We start from the raw sequence: 17,152 nt of genomic DNA on the forward strand, positions 1-17,152 counted from the left end.
TGGAGGCAGAGGAGGCCTTAACCTTGGAAACCGTCCTCCAGGTCCTCCTAAAAGAGCAGTTTTACTTCAAGTGCCCCGCTGAGATCCGGGAATGGGTGCGTGAGAGAAAACCAGCGACAGTGGAGGAAGCTGCTGCTCTCGCTGATGAGGCTCTCACCATCAAGCCTCAGTGGAGGGTTCTGTTGGAGGATGGAGAGACGCCTAACAGCTCCACAACACCGGATGCCCCCAGTTATTCTGTCCCCATTGTTCCCCGTTCCTCTAAGCCACCACATGTTGATACCCGTGTTAATGTGCCTCCAGTTGCTTCTACTGCACTTTCTGGAATACGCCGGGGAGAGGAAGTAACAGAGCGCAGGTGTTATGTTTGTAGGCATCCCGGGCATTTGCAGGCCTCATGCCCAGCCAGGCCATGGAGGAATCATCCTCAAACCCCTACAGCACCTTCAGGTGGGAGCCGGCCTCCAAGTTCCCCTACCCCTTACCCAAGAGGACGCCTTGGATGGAGGGAGACCCAGCTCAGATGCTATCAATGTGGACAGCCAGGGCATCGGCAAGTCTCCTGCCCAGCTGTTCAAATGAGGACTGATCCTGCGCCCAATCGGATTGTTAATTATTTACAGCCCAGCGCCATGGAGGAAGATGTGGCACCGCTATGTGAGGACTGGCCTAGTGACTCAGCCCATGTTGCACCACCAGGAGTTTACGGGGTGCGACCCGCAGTTATGACGACTTCTGCTCATCGAGGTAAGCACTTGCAGGAGGTTGTGCTGGATGGACAGAGACTTGTTGGATTTTGTGACTCGGGTGCTTTCCTCACACTGGCTGATCCCCGAGTGGTTCGGCCTGAGGCAATCCATAGAGGACCTGGGATTGTCATTGAACTGGCTGGTGGACAATGGAGGACTATTCCCACAGCCACTGTGGATCTGAGCTTTGGTTTTGGGGTCAGGCGATGTGTGGTTGGGGTGATGGGTGGTCTGCCTGCAGCTGTTCTCCTGGGCAATGATGTGGGAGAGCTACGATGCCAATTCGTGGCTGCATGAAGCCACATGTAAGTAACGCTCTGCCTGTGTGTACTTAACCAGTGACCTGTAGAGGTCCCTAGTACGTACACAAGTTGGGAGGGGGAGGGATTGTGAAGATGTAATTTACCCTCTCACTGTATATGCTGTACAGATTCCTATTTCAAGCTGGGTTCATTGTCTTATTTGAACTACTTCTGTGTACATTTCTATTGTTGTAGGTAATCACCCCCCTAAAATGCAAGGTTATATCCTCTTGAGGCACTTCCATCCCTGGGAGTAGGGGGAGGTGGGCCTAGAGTCCAACTAGTGTAAACTCTGCTTACCTGGGAGATTCAGTCAGAGTGAGCTGAAACTTGAAGGGAGCAGGAGCTCCAGCCTGTGTGGCTGTGGACACGGACGGAGCTAGGCCTGTGTGGCGGCCCGTGGGATTGTGTGGAACTCTTTGGACTACTGTAAGGACGATTGCTTTGTAATCCGGTCCGAGGATTGTCGGGAAGGGCCCCCGAATCTGTTTTACGTGGACTTATCGTGTGCTGTTCTTGCATTCCTGTTAATAAACCTGTTGGATCGTCCCTCGGCCTCGTCCATCCTTTGCTCTGTTGTACACCCCCGTCACACCGATAGCTTCATAGATGGATTTCAACCAGAGCTCCATCTGCCTGTCAGTGGCATCTTTGAGTGAAGCCCCATCTTCAACTGCAACTAAGGATCTAGCCACCAGTCTGGAGATTGGAGGATCCACCTTGGGACACTGAGTCCAACCTTTGACCACGTCAGGGGGAAAGGGATAACGTGTATCCTTAAGGCGCTTAGAAAAAACACTTATCTGGACAATCATGGTGATTCTGGACTGCCTCTCTGAAATCAGAGTGGTCCAGAAACATACTCGGTGTACGCTTGGGAAACCTGAAACGGAATTTCTCCTGCTGAGAAGCTGACTCCTCCACCGGAGGAGCTGAGGGAGAAATATCCAACATTCGATTGATGGACGCAATAAGATCGTTCACTATGGCGTCCCCGTCCGGAGTATTTAGATTGAGAGCGGCCTCAGGATCAGAATCCTGATCAGCTACCTCCGCGTCATCAACCAAAGATTCCCCCCGCTGAGACCCTGAACAATATGATGATGTCGAGGGAATTTCCCAGCGAGCTCGCTTAGTCGGTCTGGGGCTGGGGTCTGTGTCAGAGCCCTCAGCCTGGGATCTATGAGACACCCCGGGGGGACATTGTTGGTCCAACTGAGGGGGGCCAGGGAACAATGATTCAACAGAGTCCCTGTGCTGAGATACCGGTCTGGACTGCAAGGCTTCTAGTATCTTAGCCATAGTTTCAGAGAGTTTATCCGTAAAGACTGCAAACTCCGTCCCTGTCACCTGGACAGTGTCAGCAGGTGGAGCCCCCTGGGCCCCTCTTAGCAGAGGCTCCGCCTGAGCAAGTGCAGTAGGGGCCGAGCAGTGCACACAATGAGGGTCAGTGGAACCTGCCGGTAGCGGCGTCGTACATGCGGCGCAGGCAGCATAGTAAGCCTGTGTTTTGGCACCCCTGCCTTTTGTGGGCGCCATGCTATTGTCTTCCCTGAGCAACACAATAGGGTATATAGCCAGAAAACAACTGTGCACTATACAGTGTAAAGTATATACCATAAACATATAATTACACTTCTGCACAATGGGGCTAGCACCACAGGTGCTGCTTACCACCCGCTTAAAGCGGTTGTGAGGCCACTAGAATCCCTGCCTGGGTCTCCCAGAATTTGTCCCCCTCTGCAGCGTCCGAGGAGCTGACAGGAATGGCTGCCGGCGTCCTGAGGAGAGGAGGGAGCCGTGGGCGTGACCCAGAAAGTGCGGGAACTGGTGCCCCACAGTGCACAGTGAGGGGGGTGGAGTATGCAAAGCATTCTCCAGCCCTCATTGCTGCTCGTCTGTACAGCGTCCCGCCCTTCCCCTGCTTGTCAGGGCTGTGGGCGGGAGGAAGAAAGACTAGGCCGCAAAAGCTGGGGACTCGAGTAATAAGCGCGGCCGCCGTAAAAGCGCGGCCGCGCGGAAGTCCCCGGCGCACTACAAGTCCCAGCCGCGCCTCAGTGCTAAACATGGCGGCGGCGGTCAGCGCGGTAGTCGCCCTACATAAACACACTCAGCGACGCTGAGTGTGTAATGGCACATTTAACCCGGTCAGCGCCGCGGTCCCCGGTGCACTAGCACACCCAGCAATGCTGGAGTGTTGCTGTGCTCGGTCCCCACGGGGACACAGCGTACCTCCAAGTAGCAGGGCCATGTCCCTGAACGATACCCGGCTCCTATCCAGCAGGCTCCCAGGAGTTGTGGATGAAGCACGGTCTCAGTGCCTGGAGACCGATAGGATCCCACTTCACCCAGAGCCCTAAGGGGGATGGGGAAGGAAAACAGCATGTGGGCTCCAGCCTCCGTACCCGCAATGGATACCTCAACCTTAACAACACCGCCGACAAGAGTGGGGTGAGAAGGGAGCATGCTGGGGGCCCTATATGGGCCCACTTTTCTTCCATCCGACATAGTCAGCAGCTGCTGCTGACCAATCTATGGAGCTGTGCGTGCATGTCTGCCTCCTTCGCACAAAGCATAAAAACTGAGGAGCCCGTTGGAGCACGGGGGGTGTATAGGCAGAAGGGGAGGGGCTTTACACTTTTAGTGTAATACTTTGTGCGGCCTCCGGAGGCATAGCCTATACACCCAATTGTCTGGGTCTCCCAATGGAGCGACAAAGAAATTCTCTTTTTTTCCTCTGCTGTTTGGTGAGTGGGGCCTATTGTAAAGCGGTGCACACGCTGCGCGCTCTGGCGTATGCGGCTATGTGCACAATGCAGGCTGTCCTCAGCGTAATCCGTACTTTTCTGCAGATTTCTCTCCGGCCGTGGTTTACAAGTTCATGCCGAGTTTCCTTTTTTTCCTTCCGTTTAGGAATCCCTGGTGGACTTCATGTTCACTTTGACGACCACAGACATTTGGGCTTTGTGGCTCGATGATGAAAACCAAACCATCGTCAAGCACATCAATTTTGAGCAGTGAGTACCTGGAGGGGTTAATATTGTCGTCATCACCATGTGATCCGCCTCGTCGGCATTGGGTGGGACTCGGCACCGGCTCCGGGGGACTCGGCACCGGCTCCGGGGGACTCGGCACCGGCTCCGGGGGACTCGGCACCGGCTCCGGGGGACTCGGCACCGGCTCCGGGGGACATTTATTAGCGCTCCCACCAGGAGCCGTGCCACGTGGTCGCTGACAGGGGATGTCCCCTTGGAGCAGGAGGGCTGTGATTTGGGGGCAGTTTTTACGTTTTTTTCCTTTTTTTATTGGTGTAAGCTTTTGCTTGCAGAGTAGTTTCCGTTTGTTTGGTTTTGGTGGTTTTCTGTAATAAGAGGTTACTCGGTGTTTTGCAGTAATCAGGCCGGACAATGGAACCAAGTGTTCACCAACCCGACCCCAGAGGAGGAACTGAACATCGGGGACGAGCAGGACCCGCGGGTGAGGGACACGTGTGCGCGCGGTTTAGGGATCTTCTTTCCTTTCATCAGTTTTGTGGAAATCAAGATTTGATTAATTGTTTGGTATCTTCTTTGTCAGAGGTCAGGCGGAGGCTCCACTGGGGGGTGGGCCAGCTCCTGGCGGAGGCTCCACTGGGGGGTGGGCCAGCTCCTGGCGGAGGCTCCAGTGGGGGGTGGGCCAGCTCCTGGCGGAGGCTCCAGTGGGGGGTGGGCCAGCTCTTAGCGGAGGCTCCAGTGGGGGGTGGACCAGCTCTTAGCGGAGGCTCCAGTGGGGGGTGGGCCAGCTCTTAGCGGAGGCTCCAGTGGGGGGTGGACCAGCTCTTAGCGGAGGCTCCAGTGGGGGGTGGACCAGCTCTTGGCGGATGCTCGCGGGGGGTGGACCAGCTCTTGGCGGAGGCACTGGAGGAGGATGGGCCGGCTCCAGGCTCGTAGTGGCCCTGTTGTAGCAATGCGTCCTGTTTGATGCGTGTATTGCCTCTTCCATTGTATCATTATTTTCTGCTTTATCAGGAGACGTATCTGGAGTATCTGTTCTGCCCTGGAAGATTCACCATCAGCGCTCTGCTGAAGGCTCTGCAGGCAAGTCCTACCCTCCTCTTCCTCCACTGTATATATTACAATGGCTTATATACCGGCTGCAGAGGTCATTATAATGTGTGTTACCAGACCGTGGGTCCTGCTTCCACTAATACAAGATGGGTCATAATTTGCTTGTTGTGTGGTGGTCTTGGGGAAGGGGGGGCGGCCTGTGAGGATTCGGGATATTGGGGCCGGTCCTCCATCCTTGAATACACTGGATTTAGCCTTCGAGCCTCAGACTCCTCCAGGTGATTCACAGCCACTTACCTGTAGATGGAAAGACTCTGTCCTCTGTGATCTGTGCAAAGAAAGTCGCTCATCCCATAGAGGCGCCAAATCTGCACCTCGTACATTGCCAAATACCAAGAACAGGAGCAAATGTGGTCACTGCTGAAGCTTGAAGTAAAGGAGACCTGAAGGGCTATCACATCCTGTGGCCTCCTCTCGCCTCCCAGTGATGAGCATCCCACCCTTATCCACAGCCATCACGTCCTGTCCCTCCCAATAGTAGCTGGGACCCGGGTAGTTCTGCCCATGTGTGTACACGGTGTACGGGGACGTGTCCCTCAGATTGTATCATTCACTGTTCATCTCTAGATTTATCACCGAGGAGCCGGGAAGCTGCAAGATCTGTCCTGGGAGGAGATGAAGAGAGAGGTCACCGCGGTGGTGGAGAACGAGGTGAGGACGGGGGGCTGCGGAGAGGACGGGGGGCTGCGGGGAGCTGCGGCGAGGACGAGGAGCTGCCAAGAGGGGACTGTTATTGGTTTTTTCTTTTTATTCTTTTCTTCCCCTACTTTTTTTTTTTTTTTTTTTTGCTCTGGGGTCTGGAGATATCAGGGTATAACAAAGATCTTTGCGGGCGGCGTCTCTCGGGTTGCGAGGGCAGAGTACGGGCGTCTCTCGGGTTGCGAGGGCAGAGTGCGGGCGGCGTCTCTCGGGTTGCGAGGGCAGAGTGCGGGCGGCGTCTCTCGGGTTGCGAGGGCAGAGTGCGGGCGGCGTCTCTCGGGTTGCGAGGGCAGAGTGCGGGCGGCGTCTCTCGGGTTGCGAGGGCAGAGTGCGGGCGGCGTCTCTCGGGTTGCGAGGGCAGAGTGCGGGCGGCGTCTCTCGGGTTGCGAGGGCAGAGTGCGGGCGGCGTCTCTCGGTTTGCGAGGGCAGAGTGCGGGCGTCTCTCGGTTTGCGAGGGCAGAGTGCGGGCGTCTCTCGGTTTGCGAGGGCAGGGTGCGGGCGTCTCTCGGTTTGCGAGGGCAGAGTGCGGGCGTCTCTCGGTTTGCGAGGGCAGAGTGCGGGCGTCTCTCGGTTTGCGAGGGCAGAGTGCGGGCGTCTCCTCTCGGTTTGCGAGGGCAGAGTGCGGGCGGCGTCTCTCGGGTTGCGAGGGCAGAGTGCGGGCGGCATCTCTCGGGTTGCGAGGGCAGAGTGCGGGCGGCGTCTCTCGGGTTCGCGAGGGCAGAGTGCGGGCGTGTCTCGGGTTGCGAGGGCAGAGTGCGGGCGTGTCTCGGGTTGCGAGGGCAGAGTGCGGGCGTCTCTCGGTTTGCGAGGGCAGAGTGCGGGCGTCTCTCGGGTTGCGAGGGCAGAGTGCGGGCGTCTCTCGGGTTGCGAGGGCAGAGTGCGGGCGTCTCTCGGGTTGCGAGGGCAGAGTGCGGGCGTCTCCTCTCGGGTTGCGAGGGCAGAGTGCGGGCGGCGTCTCTCGGGTTGCGAGGGCAGAGTGCGGGCGGCGTCTCTCGGGTTGCGAGGGCAGAGTGCGGGCGGCGTCTCTCGGGTTGCGAGGGCAGAGTGCGGGCGGCGTCTCTCGGGTTGCGAGGGCAGAGTGCGGGCGGCGTCTCTCGGGTTGCGAGGGCAGAGTGCGGGCGGCGTCTCTCGGGTTGCGAGGGCAGAGTGCGGGCGGCGTCTCTCGGGTTGCGAGGGCAGAGTGCGGGCGGCGTCTCTCGGGTTGCGAGGGCAGAGTGCGGGCGGCGTCTCTCGGGTTGCGAGGGCAGAGTGCGGGCGGCGTCTCTCGGGTTGCGAGGGCAGAGTGCGGGCGGCGTCTCTCGGGTTGCGAGGGCAGAGTGCGGGCATCTCTCGGGTTGCGAGGGCAGAGTGCGGGCGTCTCAGTCAGTCCCATAGACTTGTGCTCCGCTGCTCCCCCCGTTCAGAGGAGGTCTCTAGTGTAGGACCCCTGTAATAAGCTGCAGGTCCGTCCTGTGGCCACACGCTGGGGGTTTTGCAGCACTCGTATTTACAGCAGCGTCTCCTCCTCCCGCCTCGTAGCTGCACGGTCAGGTGACGGATTATGAGATGGACCAGGACGAGTTCCGGCAGTTGCAGGTGGAGTCGTGGGTGAAGTTCTACACCTGCTGCCTGCAGTACCAGGAGGAGCTGTGCCGGCCGCTGGCGCTGGTGGTGCACCCGTACTCCAGCATGGTGTGCCTGCTCAGGAAGGTGAGTGTTACCGCCAGTGTGTGCACTATGGACCCCTCACATATAAGTGGCCCCTGACCTCGCGGCTTTCTGCCTGGGGCTGCGGCTATATCTGCAGATTGCAGCTTGTCTCCTTTCTCTTGCAGGGGTTCTTGTCGTATTTGGCCCCCTGCTCATTAGTGGATCATCTCTACCTTCTCCCGGCAGAACATTTACTGACGGAGGATGAAAGCGTCATCTCCGATGGTGAGTGCAGCAATGGAAGTCTTCTCCATGGGCACGTTGTGATCAGAATGGCCTAAAAGTGCCCAGCTCTACACCGCTGGTTCTGATTGGATGTTCTCAGTACTGCAACGATAAAGGGTTAATCCGGCTCCATTCACTGCTGCACTGGGAGCCGGTCACATCTGGGGAGATCACTGCACGGGGAGGTTGTTTTGCACTTTATATTTTGGATTTTACCTTTTTTCCCCTCAGATGTGGATCTCGCCAGTGACACGATCTTCTTGATGCAGTGTCTGCGGATGATCGGGGACAGCATCACGGTGGATATGGCGTATATGATGGAGTGGGCATGCTCCCATCAAGACGCCCTGGAGAGAGTGGCAGAGCAAATGCTGGAGGAGCTCATCGCCAGCGACATGTGAGTGCAGCCGACCTGCCTGGCCTCCATGCTTTACACTGCAGCATTGATTACTCAGACTGGGGCTATAGTCTGTGCACTGATGGAGGGAGACGGTTCTGCGTGACGTGAAGCCATTCTCTCTCTTCTGGCAGTGACAACGTCATGGATGACATCAAGAATAAACTACAAGACATCAGAAACCCCATCCAGGCCATCGGGAACCTGCTGCGAGAGATGGATTACGAGACCTCGCTGGACATGGACCAGACCATGGAGCTCGGTGAGGTTATACTGTGCCCGCGCGTGTTTACGTGTCTCTAGATGGCGGCGTTATGAGTGCTGGGACTATTCCAAATTACTCGGAAAAGCTGTAATTAATTAGGGGAGAGTGCGGCGCAGCAACCGACAATGAAGCCACTTTTGGGGGACGGCCACAAATTTAACACCTCCTGTAAATGTTTGGATTGTTTGTGACCTTGCCTCTCGCGGTGTCTTGGGGGTCACAGTTGAGCCCGTTCAGCTGTATTGTGCTGCGCAGAGCGATATTCGGCCGGTCACAATCAGTCGCCTGCTGTCCCAGCCTAAGCCCAGGAGTCCTGATGGGTCACGTATTTCTGTCTCCTCGCTGTAGGTCAGCCCCAGAATGTGCGGATGAACCTCTCCAATCTGTACGGCAGCACCACGGCTACCGGCATCGTGTGCCAGGCCGTCAGCAAAATCTCCCTGACGCGCTTCTTGATTTGCCGTGACTTGCTGATCCTGGAGAACCTGCTGCTGCGCATGGGAGATACGGTGAGACGGGCACAACTGCGGATCGGAAAGGGGGCTTTCATGATAACTGGAAGTGACACGTTGTAAATCCCCGGGGGTCCGGCTTCTATACATAACAGCTTCTTTGGGTGCGTGTAGAAGCAAGCTGCCTTTCATGGTCACATTTGGTCAGAGACCCCCTGGTGCCGTAGGTTGGGGTTGCGGAGGTGGGATAGCCAACATTGTAGGATATGTCATAAATGGGATACAAATGTCCTTATTAACAAAATTATCCCATAATGCACATTTACAGTCTCTAGGACCCCCACTGACGCCTAGACTGCTGCACCGAGCCCCTCATCCCTCTCACGCTGCGGCACGGAGTGGTGGTCTCTCCGGGCCGCTCCTGTCAACCTCTATGGGACTGATGAGGGACCGGAACATCTGAGCTGATGCTGGACTTCAATTATATTTCCAGTGCTTCTCAGTGGTTGCGCAGTGAAGAGCAGCAGGAGACCCCATTATACTGATCGGGGGGTCCTCACAGATAAATCATCTATCCTGTGCATAGGCGATAAATGTCCATTGCGGGAACTCCCTTAAAGGGAACCACACACCAGGATTTTCCTATATAAGGTGCAGCCAGTGCTGGCACTATCGGGCACAGTGTGCACATACCAGTAGGGGGCAGCTCGGGTGTTTAGGCTGTGAAATCCAACTTTATAAAGTTTGAAAATTCATGCATTTTTTGACTGACGTGTGCACCTCTGCTGATAATATCCGGGCGGGTTATGCACTTGTATCCCCGCCCTCTGTTCCTCCCTCTCTCTGGTTGTTTGCACATTTCTCTCTTCAGAAACATAGCGTCGGAGTTGGCACCTGCGCATAGCGCTCATCTCCGGCGCCATGTTTCTGAAGCCCGCAGTACTTAGTATTTTGCAGGAGAGGGCGGCGCATGCGCCCTCGCTTCTTCAGATCCCGTTGTGACCGCGGGAGCGCGCGTGGTCACAACAGGACTGCAGAACAGCTAATGGGAGGACGCGATTACCTCCTCCTCCATCATCATTATCCTCCTCCTCCAAACATACCTGTGGGACAGTGAGAAGAATCCTGCTGTCGCCTTTTTCCTGTGGCGTCCCGGTGTCCTAGGCGGCTGCTGTGCTGGCACGGTGTCGTAGCTGCAGGTAATCGCGTCCTCCCATCAGCTGTTCTGCAGGCCTGTTGCAAGCAACCAGAGAGAGGGAGGAACAGGCGGCGGGGGGGGGGGGGGGATACAAGTGCATAACCCGCCCGGATATTATCAGCAGAGGTGCACACGTCAGTCAAAAGGTGCATGAATTTTCAGACGTTATAAAGTTGGATTTCACAGCCTAAACACCCGAGCTGCCCCATACTGGTATGTGCACACTCTGCCTGATAGTGCCAGCACTGGCTGCAGCTTATACACAAAAAACTTGATGTTTGGTTCCCTTTAAATCTGGAGTGTCACAAGTTGTACAGTATTCAGTTGGGACGTGGGCTGCATTGCACGGATGAGGTCGGCCATTGTGGAATTGTGCAGATGTGAATCCTCATATTTGCCTCCTCTTTCCAGGCGTTTGCTGGGGAAGGTCAGCTAATCCAGGCCCAGAAGGAGCATATCCCCCGCACCATCAACATGCTGCTGTCCTACTACGTGATCCGCTGGAGCAGTCAGTGCGTAGCGTCTGCGGTCCCGCTGGATACGCTGTGAGTTCCTATATACACCTGCCTGTCCCCGTCACTTGCGGAGGGTCAGTAACACTTGGGTCAGGCTGTGCACACATTGCCGCAGATTCACATTATATTTCCATCACTATGACCGACTCTGGTGGAACCTGTTTGATCCTCATGAAAGGATCAGCCGTCTTTTCCTGGTGTACGTCGCTGTGATGGATCCACCACCACTGATGTGAAGGTGACTGACTGCGGTTTCCACAATCATCTGCTCTTAGCTCCTTACACTTATTAGATTGATGACCCTCCAGTCAGAGCCTCTGGCATCAACCGCACAAAAACAATCCCATATCATTTCCCCCCCAACCAAATGCTTTTGAAATATATAGAGATTACTTACAGCAAAGATAAAGCAGTAGTTGTGTCAAGGTAGAGATTTTGGGCAAAGATAGCTAATGGTATCTTCATACAGGAAATCCAGAGACCGGTGCCATATTAGCTGTATATCTGTGCCGATATATCAATGTATCAGACAATGAACACACAGACATGTTCTCTCCTTCAGCCAGCGTCATCAACTGAACTTGTGTATTTTGAAAAAAACTTAATTATAAAAAAATGCCACTTCGGCCTTGAAGCTAAACAGGGAGTAAGGAGTATTCCACTCCTTAATTTCTCTCAGCATGTTATAAAACACATCTTTCTTCTTTGTACATTCTTTCTGTGTGAACAGTACTGATAAGACTCATACTCATCATTAAAAGACTTCCATCGTTTGTACATCTGTCCACTTATTCTTGGTAACCCCTTCATGACTGTACAGCTTTGAATTATATTATAGGTCTGTGCATGCAACTACATCTATATTTTGATTATTTACATATACAGATATTTTTATTACGTTTAAACAAACAAGTTATAGCTCAGACCACCTTCACAGTTGTACATTGCCCAGGCCAAAAAACTAGTACTCACGCAGGATGCAGCTAAACCCCCACTAAGTGAAGGCATCACAGGTGCAGGAGGAGCAAATCACATACGCACCTCCATAGAATGGAGGGAGCGATTGCTAGATAAAACTGCACACTGATGGCTTGCATAGAGTGCTGTTCACACATGCAGATGCACGGTCACAAACCCACAGCCCATTATGTGACGCCCATACTATTAGATCAGGCGGGCTGCCAAGCCGTACTCCATTTGTGCACCATACAGGGACAGGAACTCTAATATGCGAGGCCTAACAGAAAGGGGCCTGACTGCATCCTGTACAAAAAGTATGAGGTTTTAGTTGGTATTATGGCCATAATTAGTGTTTGGACCTACAAGCATGAGGTTCCCGTGATGAGGGTTGTAGGCTTCCGTATTTTGGCCATAATACCAACTCTGTTAGGCCTTGCATATTAGCGTTCCTGTCCCTGTATGGTGCATAGATGGAGTACGGCTTGACAGCCCGCCTGATCTAAGACAGGAACTCTAATATGCAAGGCCTAACAGAAAGGGGCCTGGCTGCATCCTGTGCAAAAAAATATGAGGTTTTAGTTGGTATTATGGCCAGAATACGGAAGCCTACAACCCTCGTCACGGGAACCTCATGCTTGTAGGTCCCTACACTAAATATAAAAATAGCAACAAAATTATTATTCTGGCCATAATACCAACTAAAACCTCCTATTTTTTTGTACAGGATGCAGCCAAGCTCCTTTCTGTTAGGCCTTGCATATTAGAGTTCCTGTACCTGTATGGTGCACAGGTGGGGTACGGCTTGGCAGCCCGCCTGATCTAATAGTATGGGCGTCACCTAATAGGCTGCGGGTTTGTGACTGTGCATCTGCATGTGTGAACAGCGCTCTATGCAAGCCACTAGTGTGCAGTTTTATCATCTGAGAGAACTGTGGAAAAAAGCGCACATAGGGTCTTATCCGATGATAAATGGATATATAACAACAGGACAGGTACTCACCTGCTATGGTTGTGACAGGCACAACTCCTGGAAAAGCAGAAACAAAAGAATGTAAAAAAATGTGGTAAGCTGCAGCCCCGATATAGCCGTGGAGAAAAAACAAATAAGATAAAAGAATCGGGTTTGATGCTGCGCTAAAAACTACAATTTCACAAAGTTGTAAAAGATTCTTTCTTTGTCGCTCCATTGGGAGACCCAGACAATTGGGTGTATAGCTTCTGCCTCACAAAGTATTACACTTAAAAGTGTAAAGCCCCTCCCCTTCTGCCTATACACCCCCCCGTGCATCACGGGCTCCTCAGTTTTTATTGCTTTGTGGAAGGAAGCACACATCCACGCATAGCTCCACAATTTAGTCAGCAGCAGCTGCTGGCTATTTCGGATGGAAGAAAAGAGGGCCCATAACAGGGCCCCCAGCATGCTCCCTTCTCACCCCACTCTGGTCGGCGGTGTTTGTTAAGGTTGAGGTACCCATTGCGGGTACAGAGGCTGGAGCCCACATGCTGTTTTCCTTCCCCATCCCTTAGGGGCTCTGGGTGAAGTGGGATCCTAACCGGTCACCAGGCACTGGGACCGGGGCTCCCTCCGCAGCCCCAGGGGGAATCTGCTGGACAGGAGAACGGGTATCATCAGGGACAAGGCCCTGCTACTCTGAGGTACTCTGTGTCCCCTTGGGGACGGCGCATAGAGCGCCTGTGTAATGGACGCTGCAGCGCTGCTGGGTGTGTTAGTGCACCGGGACTACCGCGCTGACCGCGCTTGTTTGCCGGCCGCACTTATAACTTTATTCCCCGGCTTTTGCGGCCTAGCACCGCATATTCCCGCCCCCGGACCTGCCAGTCAGGGGTAAGGGCGGGACGCTGCATTAGACGTCAGCGCTGAGGGCTGGAGCATACTTCGTATCCTCCTCCCCCCTCACTGAGCACCGTGGGGCATCAGATTCCCGCACTTTTTTTGAGGCACGCCCACGGCTCCCTCCTCCTCTCAGAACGCTGGCAGCCATTCCTGCAGCAGACGCTGGAGATTTTCAGAGGAGAGACAACCGAGCTCCACAGCTCTGGGAGGCCCGGGCAGGGAATCTGGTGGTCACACAACCGCTGCGGGCGGTCGGTAAGCAGCACCTGTTACTAGGTGCTGGCCCCCCTAGGTGCTGAAGTGTATATTTATATGCTTATTTTGTATACATTTACTCTATACGGCTGCACTACTAGCGTTTGGCTATATACCCTCACTGATTGCTCTAAGGGGAGACAACAGCATGTCGTCCGCAAAAAGCAAGGGTGCCAAAGCACAGGCTTACTTTGCAACCTGTACCTCATGTGCGGCTATGCTACCTGCAGGTTGCACCGACTCTCATTGTGTGCAATGCTCGGCCCCTGTGACACTCACTCAGCCGGAGTCTCAGCCACTGGTGGGACCCCCGGCCCAGGTGGAACCACCTGCTGCCACTGTCCAGGTGACAGGGACAGAGTTTGCAGTATTCGCTGACAAACTTTCTGAGTCTATGGATAAATGGTCTGCTAAGATACTAGAAGCTTTGCAGTCCAGACCAGTAACACAGGCCCCGGGCACAGTTGAATCATTGACCCCAGGCCCCCCTCGGTTGGAGCAGCAAAGAGCTCCTGGGGCGACTCATAGGTCCCACGGTGAGGACTCCGACACGGACCGCAGTCCCAGACCGACTAAGCAGGCTCGCTGGGAGCTTCCCTCGACTTCATCTTACTGTTCAGGGTCTCAGCATGAGGACTCCCTGGAGGATGAAGCGGAGGTGGCAGATCAGGGCTCTGATCCTGACGCCGCTCTCAACCTTGATACACCTGAAGGGGACGCCATAGTGAACGACCTTATAGCGTCCATCAATCAGGTGTTGGATCTTTCTTTTTCGCTCCTAATTGGGAGACCCAGACAATTGGGTGTATAGCTACTGCCTCCAGAGGCCGCACAAAGTACTACACTTAAAAGTGTAAGGCCCCTCCCCTTCTGGCTATACACCCCCCCGTGGGAGCACGGGTCCTTCAGTTTTTTGCTTTGTGCGAAGGAGGTCAGACACGCACGCATAGCTCCACTGTTTAGTCAGCAGCAGCTGCTGACTATGTCGGATGGAAGAAAAGAGGACCCATACAAGGGTCCCCAGCATGCTCCCTTCTCACCCCACTTTCTGTCGGTGGTGCTTGTTAAGGTTGAGGTACCCATTGCGGGTACGGAGGCTGGAGCCCACATGCTGATTCCTTCCCCATCCCCATTAGGGCTCTGGGCGAAGTGGGATTTTACCGGTCTCCAGGCACTGAGACCGTGCTCCATCCACAGCCCCTGGAGAAGCCACTGGATATGGAGCTGAGTATCGTCAGGGACATGGCCCTGCTCCGTCAAGGTACTCTGTGTCCCCGTGCATACGCGCGCACACCGCAGCATTGCTGGGTGTGTTAGTGCGCCGGGGACAACAGCGCTGCTGCGCTTGTGCCATTTCCTCACTTCAGCTTAGCTGAGTGGGTAGACTCAGGGAGAACGGTCGCGCCGGCCGCTGGGACTGCGACGCGGCTGGGACTTGTGGTGCGCCGGGGACTTCCGCGCTGACCGTGCATATATCACGGCCGCGCTTATTACTACAGTCCCCGGCTTTTGCGGCCTAGTTCGTTCGTTCCCGCCTCCGCACCTGCCAGTCAGGAGGAGGGCGGGACGCTGTACAGAGCATCAGCGCTGAGGGCTGGAGTCTTTTTTACATACTCCAGCCCTCACACCAGGCACAGTAGGACGCAGTTTCCCGCACTTTGTTTGTGGCACGCCCACGGTCCGCCCCTCTTCACTGAACGCCGGCAGCCATTCCTGCCTGCACGCTGAGCTGCAGAGGGGAGACGGGGAGACCCAGACACGGGATTCTGCGGCCTCATACCCGCTGTTCAGCGGGCGGTAAGCAGCCCTCAAGGGCTCACCCCCACTTGTGCCGTTTGTATACTGAGTATTTCTTCGGCGCTCTATTGGGAGACCCAGACGATTGGGGTGTATAGCACTGCCTCCGGAGGCCACACAAAGCAATTACACTAAAAAGTGTAAGGCCCCTCCCCTTCTGGCTATACACCCCCAGTGGGATCACTGGCTCACCAGTTTTCTGCTTTGTGCGAAGGAGGTCAGACATCCACGCATAGCTCCACTGTTTGTAGTCAGCAGTAGCTGCTGGCTATATCGGATGGAAGAAAAGAGGGCCCATATGGGGCCCCCAGCATGCTCCCTTCTCACCCGCGGTGGTGCTTGTAAGGTTGAGGTACCTATTGCTGGTACAGAGGCTGGAGCCCACATGCTGTTTTCCTTCCACATCCCCTGGAGGGCTCTGTGGAAGTGGGATCTTGCCGGCCCCCAAGCCCTGGGGCCGGGCTCCATCCACAGACCCATAGAACCTGCTGGATTGGGAGCGGGAGTGCCGTTCAGGGACAAGGCCCTGCAACTTTCAGGTACTCTGTGTCCCCGGCAGGCACGGACACTCTCAAGGCTTGCTGAGCGTTATAGTGCGCCGGGGACAGTAGCGCTGTGCGCTGGGGTTAGGTCACTGCAGCTTTGCTGAGTGACGTTACATGTTGGGAACTACTGCGCCGACCGCTACTGGAGCGGCGGTGCAGCTGCGACTTGTGGTGCGCCGGGGACTTTGCGCCGACCGCGCTTTTACGGCGGCGGCGCTTCTAACTTTAGCCCCCGGCCTAGCGCCGCTTCGTTCCCGCCCCCACCCTGTCAATCAGGGTAGGGGAGAGACGCTGCTCAATAGGCAGCGCCGAGGGCTGGAGCTTTATTTACATGCTCCAGCCCTCTCACTAGGCACAGTGGGAAGCAGGCTTCCCGCTCTTCGTCTGTATACGCCCAGGGCCCGCCCCCCCTCTCCACAAGGACGCCGGCAGCCATTACACATGCGGTCTGGCTGGGGAAAGGCAGCAGGCTCTGGGAGACCCAGACTAAAGGGATTTCGGCGACCACACACCCGCTCCTAAGCGGGCGGTAAGCTGCACTTTAGTGCTGGCCCCACTTGTGCCTCAGTGTTATATTAGTGTACTTTTTTCTTGGTACCATATATATATATATTTGCACTGTAAGGTCGCTTCTTGGCTGGACACCCTGTACTGCTCTGAGGAGGCAGCAACATGTCATCCGCAAAACGCAAGGGTGCCAAGGCACAGGCTGTGTACACTGTTTGTACTGCATGTGGGGCTGATCTACCGGCAGGCTCCAAAGACTCACATTGTATGCAATGTTCAGTCCCAGTGGCACTTCGTCAGCCAGAGCCTATGGTAGTAGTGGCCCAGGCAGAGACGCCTGTGAACCCTGCCCCGGTGACGGGGACAGACTTTGCAGTTTTTGCTGATAAAATGTCTGTGACTATGGCAAAAATCCTGGAGACCTTGCAGTCCAGGCCAGTTGCTCAGGCCATGGACACTGCTGTGTCTATGCTCTCCGGTCCCCCTCAGTTGGAACTAATCCGTACTTCAGGGGGGTCTCAAGCATCACAGGCTGAAGTCTCTGACTCAGATGACAGTCCCAGGCAGCCTAAGCGAGCTCGCTGGGAAAGACCCTCCACGTCTTCACACTGTTCAGGGTCTCAGCGACAAGAGTCT

At 55.1% G+C, this 17,152-nt stretch overlaps 1 protein-coding gene across 1 annotated transcript in view; it reads left to right on the plus strand.

The window, feature by feature from the left end:
- Positions 1–17,152, plus strand: part of NUP160 (nucleoporin 160) — a 125,257-nt gene that overhangs the window by 42,850 nt on the left and 65,255 nt on the right. The window contains exons 9-18 of the mRNA XM_075326374.1: positions 3,965–4,068; positions 4,444–4,528; positions 5,059–5,127; positions 5,725–5,808; positions 7,375–7,545; positions 7,671–7,770; positions 8,002–8,167; positions 8,302–8,429; positions 8,781–8,941; positions 10,494–10,627. Coding sequence (XP_075182489.1) covers positions 3,965–4,068; positions 4,444–4,528; positions 5,059–5,127; positions 5,725–5,808; positions 7,375–7,545; positions 7,671–7,770; positions 8,002–8,167; positions 8,302–8,429; positions 8,781–8,941; positions 10,494–10,627 — 1,202 coding nt within the window. The remainder of the gene's footprint in view (positions 1–3,964; positions 4,069–4,443; positions 4,529–5,058; positions 5,128–5,724; positions 5,809–7,374; positions 7,546–7,670; positions 7,771–8,001; positions 8,168–8,301; positions 8,430–8,780; positions 8,942–10,493; positions 10,628–17,152) is intronic.

Source organism: Anomaloglossus baeobatrachus, chromosome 10, assembly GCF_048569485.1.
Source record: "Anomaloglossus baeobatrachus isolate aAnoBae1 chromosome 10, aAnoBae1.hap1, whole genome shotgun sequence".
Taxonomy (NCBI): Eukaryota; Metazoa; Chordata; class Amphibia; order Anura; family Aromobatidae; genus Anomaloglossus; species Anomaloglossus baeobatrachus.